Raw genomic sequence first — 12,404 nt, forward strand, 5'->3', positions numbered from 1 at the left:
GGTAAGATTCGGAAGTCTTTACAGATAGGTTTGTTGTCCTGACTTTTACAACAGTAACGGTTTGATTGATTTTATTTCCAGTAGCTAGAATGGATATGACATTTTTATTTGGTTTATTCAGGCGAAGTATAATTAGTAATAGACAACTACCAAATGATGATACTAGTTTCTCCTAGATTGAGTGTGATACTTGCACACAATTCTTCCAACTGGATCACTAACATGTTCAACATAGAGATGCTACCTGATCTTAAAAATAACATACTCCACACCCAGAAAGCACCTTTTACTGAACATATCAATCACTGGTACATTCGTATTCAGCCGGAGGTGGCCATTCTGTGACACAGCTCTAATGCTGTGCACGAAATTGAAAGCAAAGATGCTAATGCTGTTGTCTTCTGCTTTCCTTAGTCTAAGCTTAGCAGGTCTTCCATAGTTGTCATCCTCAACATGTGGCAGCTATTGCTCAAATCCTGCTCTGAAATGACAGGAAAAGAGTCTTCCAGTTTTAGATAAATTCTTCCTTAATTTTTGTAATTACTAAGTTACAGTAAAGAGTGGATCTAAATTAGGATAAATTTGGGGGAAAAAAAAGCTTTTTGAAAGGTACTGAAGAGTCATGTTTCTTTTCTGTCAGTAGCTGTGTTATCATGGAAACACCACCCTTCAGCTGTTACAGCTTAATTAAAAAAAAAAACCAACTTCAAGATCTCTGAAATACCATTAGCAGGAGACAATTCTTATGTGTGACTTCTTGCTTACAGAATCTTTTGATGACTGTACAGGTTAAAAAAAAGTTTCTCTGCCATCACGTGCAGAATCCTAATTTCTGCTTTGTTTTTGTTGTTTTTTTAAGTCCTCAGCATCCATTTTAACTGACTGGTAGCCTCTAAGCAAATCAAAATAATCTGGATAGTTCAAGATTCTATAAAGACTATTCCTTAAAACCTTGTGGTTTAGCGACTATTCAGTTAATATTGCTGTCAGTTATTGTCAGATGTTAAGTAACACGTTCCTGGCACGCTCTGCCTCTAGAAAGATGGTCTGTAGTATGGCCATTGTCTGTCTGCAAGTAGCTCTACTCTTGTAAAAAGTACCTTTGCAGTTCCCATCCTTTGAATATTCTGCACTGGTAGCATCAGTTGCAGCACTCAGATTCAGCGAGACATTTCAGAGCAGTATGTTAGAAAATGAGAACATGGTGCTGGGTCAGCTAAAGTCAGTCTCACTCTGTGTCCCGTGGGCAGTGAACACTGGCCGTAAACAGCACCTAGTGAGGCGTATAAGAACAAGGCAAGCCTACATGACATTACCCTATAGTACGCTCCCAGTCTTCATCTTCCCTTGTCTCAGTTGCATCAGCTCAGGAAGCATCTTTGGTATTTAGTCGCCTTCAGTAGATTTCTTGTCCATGAACTTACCTCATTTTTCCTTGAATCTGTGTAAACTTTTACGTTCAGTAAGAGACTTCACAGGTATGCTACGCGTTGCAGAAAGCATCAACTTTGTTTATTCTAAACTTTCCTCCTGGTATTCAGTTATACCCCACTATTTATATTGGTATTACCATTTGCTGCCCTTGTTTGTTTCTTTACTTCCTCTGCAAAATCACATGTGGTATTCTAGACCTGTCACATTAAATCTCAGTAATTTTTTTTATAGGCTGAAGAGCAAGCTTATTTGTTCTTTGTACCAAAGCTTTTCAACACTTTTAATTATCCTTGCTGCTCTTCTTTGAACCTTTTTCATTTCTACTACATGGGTTTTGAGATGTTGGTTCAGAACTACATACAGTATTCAGTGTGATGGGAGATGATGGCCTGCTCATGTTGGAATGTTCTTTTTCTAGGCTTCAATTTTTATACTGCAGTAAGGCTGTTTTCCACATTTTATTATGTTAATTTGATATGCCTGACAGCACACTGTATATGTTGTTCCTAGATATCCACATATGCAGTCATCTTCCCATCTTGAAAAGTTTAAACTAAAAACTGCAAAACATTTCTAAAGGATTATTTTTTTGACAAAAGCTGTCTTGAGAATTTGAAGTGAAATTTGGTAACTATACAGAAATCTGAAATGAACCGTGCATAAAACTCTGTTTATGCTCACATTAACTGTCTTCTGGATTCTTAGCTAGCTCATAAATGAGGTAACATGTACCACCCAGAAGTCACACTAAACTGCTTTTTTAAAATTGAGTAGTTGTGCCAACAATACTGAATCCAGCTTCATATTACTGTTAGCGATACTAAATTGAATACACGAAGTTGAGTATTCAAATTTAAGTTGCTGTAAATACTATTAGTTAGATGTTCGCTGGGAGTGGCACACTTCTCTGAAAGGACTTCGTTCTAGCTTCAGACATAAATACTTCTGGCTAACTATTCAACTTTCTGTTTAGCTTATTGCAGAAGAATTCAATCACAAAATCTTCCAGAAGTTTGGACCACATGCTGCACCAGGTAATAAGTTTGTAAATTGCTTTTGCTTTCAGGTCTGGCAAGATAGTGTACGTAGCTTTGTTCTTTTATTGGTGTTGGTGTGTTCTTATACCTCATTCTAGAAGTTTCAGGAAAAAAGAGAGGGAAGCAATTTTCCCCTCTTCCCCAGGGAGATGAAATGTATGTAGGGTACAAAAGATGCAAGTAAAAACTATGGTCTTCTAATATTTTAGGTGTACTTTTTCTTCCTACAGTATGCTAGGCTTCCAAAATTTAAGGAGACAGTGAAGACTACAAATACTGGAAATCATTTACGATTTTTTTTTTTGCCCCCTAACTAATGGCAAATGGATAATGAGAAATACCATTTCTTGTAAAAGTGTGGGAGGGTTTGTTGGAGATTCCAGGATTAAGCCCTGACTTCAGCCCAAAGCAGTAGAATTTCTACTACTGATAGCAAATTAGATTGTAGTTGACTTCATCAGGATGGCCGTACCTTACTTTATTTTTCTGCATTATTTTATGTCTTTTTTTTCCTAAATTTTCTTCCCGTCTTTATTTTCTTTCTTTGTAATTACCTGAAGCTGTGGCAGATGCTTTAGTGTCTTCTCATAGTGTTATACAAGTGTTTCACTGCTGTCCTGCTATTCTGTAGTAAGAGAGCCCTGCTAGCAGAGAATCAAACCACACAACTTTGGCATATTTTCAGGAGTTCTACAGGGGAAAACAATATCCCTGAAGGCCTTTGAAGCTCTTCCAGAACTCATCTTCTGCTGACATTAGTGTCGCAGATTGCAGTTCAGTGTTGTTAGTGGAGGGAGGACTGTCTCTCCATTCCATTAGGAAAACTTTTCCCTGTGTCCATGACAACTGGATAATAAAGCATGGCAGCTGAAAAAAGCTTCAGTTCTCCGGTTTGAAGTGTTGAGAGTGAAAAGCTCAGGGATTGTGTTCTGCTGTTCCTTATCAAGCATGAAATTTAGATGAGCTGATTTGGACAATTGAGTATATTGCGCTTATGCATCAGCTCATGTGAATGAAATGTTAGCAGTTCACCAGTTTTCTACCAACTTTGCTGTTCCAAGACCTTGGGAAAGGAAAATACGGTATATTGGCCAGCCTGGATAGCTGTAAAACATTTTTCTTCTTTTTAGCTAAAAGACCAGCTCAAGAACAAATACTGACTTCAGTTGCACCAGCTCAGAAAATTACCAAACCTGCTGCAAAATATGGAGTGCCTTTAGTGATCAGGAAGTCTTGTGATGCACCTAAAAAGCCTAATGAGAAGAAGCCATTGGCTAAATCTAGACAGGTAAAAAGCTGAGTCACTTAAATCGAACTATTTTGCTCGTACCTTATTTAAACACTATGAAAATACTACACGTTCCTTTTCAAAATGTCTTTTATGCGGACACATGCATCTGCAGAGAAAGTTTAAATGCTTGGCTTGCTTCATTATTGATTTTTTTCTTTGTTTGCTTAGTAAGTTTTGATATAATGATTTTTGGAGGCTGCTACCTTAGGTTTGGTTTTTAATTCCACTGCTGAATTAGATGTGCTTTGCATGTTTTCAGTTCCTTTGTTGGTGTTGACCACTCTTAGAAATATTGGAAGTCTGTCAGGTACACCAAGATCATTGACAATGGATAAGAATCTTTGCCTCTTTCTGCCTTGTTCAAAAATAATCTCAAATTTTCAAAACAGAAGATTTTTAGTCATTTTCTAAAGTGTCATCAGCCAGAGGAATTGTGTAATTGGAAGAGGAGTTTCCCAGACTTAATTCCATGAGCTAATGACAAATAGTCTTCTGTATACCTTCATATGGTACTTTTGATCTTTCTTCCAGTCATCTTCTCTGTCCTCCTTATTACATAAACCTCTTTTTCCTCTCCCTTTATTCCTTTAATTACTGCATGGCCAGGGGATGTTTATGATACAGCTAGTTTTGAGCTATATGCATGTGCCACACAACTATCAACCAAAGAAGCTCCTGCTTCAGAAGAAAAATTGAATTATTTCTCTTGCTAAATAAGTAATAGTTTTGTTGCTTTTTGTGGGGTTTGGGTTTTTTCTTTCCTTCTCCCCGTGGCGCTTTGGGGAACATAATACTGAGATCTCTATCATTCTGTAAAATAGCAGATGTCCGATGGGTGGATAGAATATTGCCCTTGAGATATAAATTATCAGAGGTTTAGGGAAAAGCTCGATCACACAAGCCTTGCTGGCTTGTGATATACAGTTTGAAAAGAGAGCAAGAAGGGAATGCACAGACTTCTTGTGTGTCCTTATGAGACCATGAAGTTTTTATGTTTTAAGGCTTTGTTGTGCAACTGTCTGGTAGTCTGCTGCTCTTTATAATCGGTTTCACCAGCCAACACCAACACGGCTTGTAAAGAGAATGAAAGTGGCAGGGTAGAGACCGAGCAAATACCCTCTTGCTGCATGTAAGGAGTCAGTAACACTGCAATTTTAAGCATACTCTTTGTGTGGATTTTCCCTAGTGACAAGGGATAAGATGGCTACAGTGGAATATAAATTTCCTTCTCTTTGCTGTTGTTCCAGGGTAGTCTGAGCTTGCAGCTCTCAACTGGCTTTTCAGAGGAGCATGTAACAATCATCATCTTTGTTTAGTGATATTACATTAACTCACTGTAGGTGAACTACATTGTCTTAGGTCTCTAAAGGCTTCCAACTTCTGAAATACTTTATTTTAAAGGACTCATTTGATAGGTTGTCAAAAGAAAATATTATGAAGCTCTCCGTGTTCTAGTATGTTCAGAAAAAAAAGGACTCATTTGATAGGTTGTCAAAAGAAAATATTATGAAGCTCTCCGTGTTCTAGTATGTTCAGGAAAAAAAAAATGCTTTAAAAGTAATCTTCGCCTTACTGAGAAGATTAAACAGCATGGTTTATTATGTATAGCTGCTTCTTTACCAGGTATTCAGTAGTGGCTGCATTTTCCTCTCCCATAGGTAACAAGAACCTTGGTTAGTTACCCAAGCAAAAGAGCCTAAGGATAACCTAATAAATCTGTTCCCCAAATAAAAGAGAATCTTAATATCTAGGGACCCTCAAAGATTTGTAATGGGAAGAGATTGTAGTGCAGAATGATATTGTCAGAGAAGAAAAATGAAGACAAAACAGATTTAAAAGTTACTGCCTTCAGCTTTCAAGACAGAGCTTTAGCAGAGGATGAATAAGTACAGTAGCATTTACCCCTAGATCCTAGCAGTGCTTTTCATTTAAAACCTCCTGAGTAATTAATTATTTTTAACCCCATTTTGTACAGTCTAAATTATGGGATTAACATTTGTTTTTCTTCCAATTGGAATTTTTCTCTCATTGTGGCATTGTGCTATCTAATCTGAAGTTTCACCTTTTATCCAGGCCTTTCCAAATCCAAGGAAGAAAATGAATCCAGGAGAAGAAAGGAGGGAAATGTTTGAGGTATCATGAAATCATCTGTTAATTTTCAAACTAAGGAAAAGTAAAGAGCAAGAATGGCAAAATAAAACCTCAAGCCTTTCCTCCTTATCTTTTGTTTCCAAATATTATGTAACAGTGATTTTTTTAAATCTTTGTGGACGTACACCAGCAATTGGAGCACTAACCTATATTGACAGAGACTTGACAGAATAATGGCCTAGTAACAAATATCAAATTATATGTTTATTTTTCAGGAACCTTCAAAAAAGAAAAAGTTAGAATTGCCTGAAAAGGAAAAACGCCAGAGAGATCAGGTAGACAAGATTATTGAGACTTTCTTTTTCCACCCATGGTAATTTTATCGAAATATCTTGCAGTGTGGTGTGTTATATGTTGCGTGAGAATATGGAGTAGTTTGATTTCCTATTTACTAAACATATTTAATCCTTACACATTGCAGATCAGTTTACTGAAGGCAGATGAAATGAGAAGATTGGAAAAAGAAAGGGTAAAATCTGTTTAAAATGTGCTAATAGTGAAGCTCACTTTTTACTTAGTGATTCCTTGAATTACGTTTTCCTGTATTGTTTTCTCCTTCAGATGGAACGAATAAACAGAGCCAGGGAACAAGGATGGAGGAATGTGCTTGGTTCAGGTGGAAGTGGTGATGTTAAGGTTGGCAGCAGATGCAGAAACGTGGTGTAGTCTGTTCCCCCCACCTTTGGTTATCTGGCATGGTCTTCTCTTTTCAGAAAGATCTGCTCTTGGAGGTCAACTCTTGGGGCTGCCCATTATTAATCTATGGATAATTCAGGAGAAACTGTATAATAGACTCTCTTCCCTGGATTTTTTGGAGATCATGTGCAATTTGCATTTTTAATACTTACTAAATTTCTGAATCTCTTCTCTTTCTGGCAGTAATGGTTTTCATGCACCACTTTCTTTTTTCCACTCCTGCTTTTGCTACTTTTCCTGTGCTGAATCTATGCATGAGCAGCTTCTTTCACATTCAAGTTTGTTCTTGAATTCTTCTGTTGAAATATTTTTTCAGGTTCTCATATTATGATAAGGGTCCTCCTCCCCAGTACTAAACACCTGCTTCTAAGCCTTCTTTGTTATTTAGCAACATAAGTGTCTATATATACTGATAAGTTGGGGGGGGAGGGGGGGAATACTAAGTAAATCTAATTATTTTTTTCTGAAAGCACTAAACTCTTTAGCCAAGCACTTCGTAGATTAAATTATGTAATTAAATTATGTGATTCCTATGACAGTTTCTTCTTGCCTGTTTGTGTGTGTCATAGTTTCACGGAAACTTAACCGTTCTGGGAAGTAGTCTCTTGAAGTTACTTGAATATAAAGGCCTGAGTACTTCATAAGTCAGGGCCAGTGCAGGAATTTAAGTATTCCTATGGTGTAAATCTATCTGACAATAGAAAATGGATTAAAACACAGCTATTTCTTGTAGTGGTAGTGAGTTGTCTTAGAAGAATTCTTGGCCTAAACTTGTTTAGTATGGTATTTGTAAGCAAGCTTTGACTGAGCGGCGAAGTCAAAATAAATAGAGGTTTTATTTTCTGTTCCTTGTACTAGCATTTGACCAAGTTTTAGTAGCTGCTTATTAAATTTATTATTTCAAAATAGACATCATCTTTGGATGTGTGCCACACATCATTTAAGTAAAGCTTAAATACAAAAGCAACCTTAAGCATACCAGACTTAAAAAACTACCAGTTGCTGATTTAATGGAAAAATCAAAAAACATCACTTGTCTCCTATGCTGTACTTCTCTCCAATACAAGCACCAATACAAGCTTCCATCCAACGCAATATATCAGCATTGTCACGTGTGGATGAGAGCTACGTATGTTCCTGAAAACAGTCATGTTTCTGATTAACTTTGCAAGTTTTATTGCAAGGTGCTTAGACACTGCAAATATATATCATTCTGTTGTAGCTACAGCTGCGTCGTTATCAGTGTTGTCAGTCATCTAGGGAAACTGAGGTTCAGTGGCTCTGTATATTTTCACTAAATGCCACTAGTGTAAAATGTCATGGTGGATATGCTTTAAAATTCATTGCAATGTGTTCCCCGAATTGGATAGTTTAGTACAAATCTTACTGCAGGTTACAACCAGCAGGTAACTGTAGGTTATTGTCACTCCAGGTTTCCATATAATGTTATAGTATTCTTGACTTAATTATTCTTTTCCTTTCTCCAACATGAAAACACTGTATCCAGCAAGTCCCTGATGATGCTGTCAAATAGCACTGTTCAAGCTTTCCAATAATGCAAGCCATGTAGCATCTTCTGAAGGCACAGCAGGGTCATGCACTGCATGATTTTCTCCTCCTCTTGCTTTTTTGGGTTGGTTGCTGGCACCTGTTTCTGAGGGAAAGTAGGGAAAGAGATGGCAAAGATTTAGCTTTCGGTTTGTGGTTCTAGCAGGGGCTCTAACTGTTGTGCAGACTGTTGATTAGCACCTGCTTTATGGCATTTGCCTAGAGATTGATCATATTACTTCAGGTAATCCTTTTGAAAACTGAGCTCTAATAATGATAGGTAAAACCTCAAATAGTGTCTAAAGCAAGACTTTTCCTTCTATTTGTAGAAACAATAGTCTTGTGTAATAAGTTATTTGTCTTCAGATGAACAGTATACCCGCATATTTATTTGAATGCCTGGATAAATTTTTCAGTTAGTATTCTGGCATATGGATTATGGGGAGCTATTGATGGGTGTTGAGCAACCAAAACTCAGAATTTGAGCTAAATTCCATTGTGAAATATAATCTGTTCAAGTACTTCTAAGTAGGCAGTCTTAAACCTGTCACATCTGCACTCACCTATTTGAATTTATTTAAAATGCTTAAGACCACTCTGGAAGGAACATTGACACTATTGTTAAAACAAATTCCATAGATTCACTACCATAGGCTATTTGACTGCTTCCCCCAGGTGTAAAGGGAACATTTTTATGCATGTGCTGACAACCTTAACCTTGTTTTGCCAGTTTCACATTTTCTGCATCCATCCTTGGCTACTACTGTACACAACTGCTTGCAACTCTTTTTTTTTTTTTTAATTATAATTATTTTCACATGAAGGTTCTGTAAGAATTCTAATTCTTTGAGAATGACAGAGATAATTTGCATTAAGCAGTAGCTCTTGGTAGATGTTCCCCTGATCTTAGCTTTAGCAGGGAAGCATCTCGATTCCGGTGATGAAACCAAATTATAGGTTGGTGACAATGGTGATTCTCAGGTAAATGTGCACTTAATTGCTGTTCAGCAACCTTAGGAGTGTGATTAACTGTTTGCAGCTTCATGGAAGAAAATGCGTCTTTGGCTACAAATCACTCATTAGTACTTTGGTTAGTATTGTATCACTTTTAGCTTTTGTGCTAAAACTGATTTTTTTCTTTTTTTTTTTTTTGGCCATGTAAGAACATCTATCTCCAATTACACTTCAGTGAATTTGTTACCAGTACCTTCCAAAATGTGACAGATGTCTCATGTATAAATAAATAGACTATTATCAGAGGGAGGTGAAATGCTGTTTTATTCTGGAGTGCTACCAGAAAAATAAGGTTTTAATTTATCTGTCCTGCAGTTTGTTAAATAAGGGCATGCCAGAAATAAAACTAGGACCAATTCAGAATTGTTGCAGAACATATTCTGCTGAGGAGGTGAAAATTGGAAGGGCTCATTAAAACCAGTATTTGAGATTTCCACCCTACCCCTTTTGATTTCCAGGCACCATATTATGGCGGTGGAGGTGGTGGTGGTCCTTTTCCTGTGTCTTCCAGAGGACAATATGAACACTATCATGCTATTTTTGACCAGATGCAACAGCAAAAGGAAAACATTAGAGTAGCTGAAGAGAGGGAAGCCAAATTGACAGTGAAAATGCAAGGCCGAGAAGTTGTTGAAAGGTATGGCTGCCTTCCATTAAAAGTTACGTGTGGTCTGCTTTAGATGAAAGTAATGAAAGTTACTGTACATATTTATCTACAGAGGAATTCCACCTGGAATACGTCCAGGAGTTCCTAAGGGGCCTGCAGGTCATCACCATTTACCTGATGCTGGTGCAGTTAGGAAAAAAATGAAAAGATTGAAGGAGGTGTCTAAACAAGCCAATGCAAACAGGTTGGACTATGATTATCCATAAATCTGTCCCTATATGTTAGATTCTTGTTCTGTGTCTTGTTTCATTTAGTAGTTGGACATGTCTTAAAATCACTTTTATCCATTGGTACTGTGCCGTCTGTTTGTGTGTTAGTCCCTCACAGACCACAATTCTTTTAGAACCAATGGAATCCGTGGCTTCCCCAACAGTGGAAAAAATGGATTACTAATAACTGTAACTAAACTAGATTTCAGTCAAAATTCTTGGCTTAATGCCATTGCAGATAACGTTACAAGCCTCCTCCTTTGCTTTTTTCATAGTTCCACTTTTTGTGTTACCTGCCAAGATGCTTCCTTCTCCTGTCATCTCATTCTGACTGCCTTCTCTACATCTAAGTGCTTGACTGTCTAGCATGGGAGAATGTTTCGAATGCTCCCAGAATTTTTAGCTTCTGTTTATTGATCAGTGGAAAACTTCTAGGAGCTTTCTTTGTAGAGATACAAATGCCAAGTGTTGTTATGGCATGCAACTTCTAATTCAGTGATGCTTATTCTTTTCAATTGCTATAAACTGAGTATTTTGTATATAAAAGAATTGTAAATGAGTATTGATTTTTTTCATTATTTCACTCTTTCAAGTAGTTTCTTTGCTGTCCTTCAGATCTTTTAATATTGCCCAAAGAACTGTGTCTGCACATGTGAGCAGTAAATGGGAAAAAATTTTTTTTTTCCTAGAAATTTAGTACCTGAGCATTACTACCAAATTTCCTAGAGGGACGCATTTTCTCATTAATTTTTTAAACTTCTGCAGATCCAATTATGAATCCCATGGGGGAAGAAATAAATGGAGTTAATGTGAGGAAAAGGAAGTGGCCAAAGAAAACATTTGTTCTTCTAAACTAACTTTATTCAGTTTTATGTTTTATTATAATATATTTTGCCTTTGTAGATTTTTCTATTTTAAAATTTGCAGCAAAACATAACTTTTAACACTGATGTTACAGTTTTGCAAGCTATAGTAATTTGGGCTGTTGTGAGCTAATTAAAATTCCTCCTGGTACAACCCAGTATTGGAAGGTGTATTTTCCCAACTGATGTAGATGCATATTTTCATCCTCCTCTATTTATTCTCAGTGCTTTGCACAAAGTGCCACAATGCTCAGATCTCACCTAAATTAGGAAACACCTTTTGCCTCACACATCTACCATATTAAATGATACTTGGATACATCTGGGTAAACTGTTTTAAATGTGTTAAAAATGAGAGGAGCTGTAGTAGAGGGCTGCAAATTATGAATAATATGGAGATCATGAAGAGAAACTGATTCAGTATTTCTCAAATATGAACCTGGAAGCACTCAATGAAAATACTGTGCAGAAGTTTCCATAGTCAGATTTTTTTTTTTCTATTTATAAACCAGATTACCTTTAGCCTTAAATTGAGGTGCTGTTTCGTAGCATTTAAAAAGTGGTAAGTATTTGTACTTTATTATCTAGAAGCATTTTTATTATCGTAGTTAGCTTAGCACTATTTCTCTCCTGCACTTTATTCTTTCAGCTGGAGGTGAAATATAAAGGTAAGTGTTGAGGATATTTAGTTCAAACAAAGAATTTAAATAATTGAAACTTCCTTAAAGATAGGTAGTTTAGAGCTTATATTAAAGAAGTTGAGAAATCCTCAAGTTACAATCTTTCTGATTATGCTACCCCAACTAATGTAAAGCTAAGTATATTCAACATCGACGAACTTTAAAAACTGTCTCCTGGACAGAAATGCAGCCCAGAAGAAATCTAGTTGAAATGTTTTAGCAAAATGAGGCACTCAACTTTAGAGTAGGGAAAACCATTTTCATAAAACTTAATTGAAGTAAGTTTTTTCCTGTGAATTTGGTTTGAGACAAATAGGTTTGCAGATTTTTTATTTTTTTTTTTTTTCTTGGGAAGTACCTTTCCTTCAGCTATATGACACGGGTGGTTTGGACAGATTTCACTGTCCATCCACCAGCTGAGTTAATATGTAATGAACAGTCACAGTGACAATCTTGTAGTGAATCAAATATGTGTATACCAAGATTATCAAGTGTTCGTTTCTTTACCAGTAACACCTAACATGGATCGTCTTGCCTTTTCAGAGCAGCTACAGTGTTTGTTTTATTGTATCAAAGTAGTTTTATATCCCTGTTCCTCTTAATGAGTTGTAGCATATGGAAATACTTCACTTCTTTGTTGCTTGCAAGGGGGCGGGGAGGATGAGAGGAGAGAAGATTAAGATGCAAGGATGTTTTAATTAATATGCTAATTCATTTATGAATTACTAGGAATAGTTCCTGTATTGCAAAATGATTCTTTCTTTAACTGTCTCAACCTGATGTGTTATTGCTATCAGCTTATTCCAATTTCTTC

At 36.6% G+C, this 12,404-nt stretch overlaps 1 protein-coding gene across 12 annotated transcripts in view; it reads left to right on the forward strand.

The window, feature by feature from the left end:
- Positions 1 to 12,404, forward strand: part of NEK1 (NIMA related kinase 1) — a 53,623-nt gene that overhangs the window by 14,927 nt on the left and 26,292 nt on the right. For 5 of the 12 annotated variants that reach the window (XM_064449729.1, XM_064449726.1, XM_064449731.1 and 2 more), the window contains exons 10-16: positions 2,408 to 2,468; positions 3,602 to 3,759; positions 6,129 to 6,188; positions 6,335 to 6,382; positions 6,475 to 6,549; positions 9,630 to 9,808; positions 9,891 to 10,022. In XM_064449729.1, coding sequence (XP_064305799.1) covers positions 2,408 to 2,468; positions 3,602 to 3,759; positions 6,129 to 6,188; positions 6,335 to 6,382; positions 6,475 to 6,549; positions 9,630 to 9,808; positions 9,891 to 10,022 — 713 coding nt within the window. The remainder of the gene's footprint in view (positions 1 to 2,407; positions 2,469 to 3,601; positions 3,760 to 6,128; positions 6,189 to 6,334; positions 6,383 to 6,474; positions 6,550 to 9,629; positions 9,809 to 9,890; positions 10,023 to 12,404) is intronic. The other 7 variants (XM_064449734.1, XM_064449735.1, XR_010372665.1 and 4 more) reach the window with 5 other exon arrangements.

This window comes from Phalacrocorax carbo, chromosome 4 (genome assembly GCF_963921805.1).
Source record: "Phalacrocorax carbo chromosome 4, bPhaCar2.1, whole genome shotgun sequence".
NCBI classification, from domain to species: domain Eukaryota; kingdom Metazoa; phylum Chordata; class Aves; order Suliformes; family Phalacrocoracidae; genus Phalacrocorax; species Phalacrocorax carbo.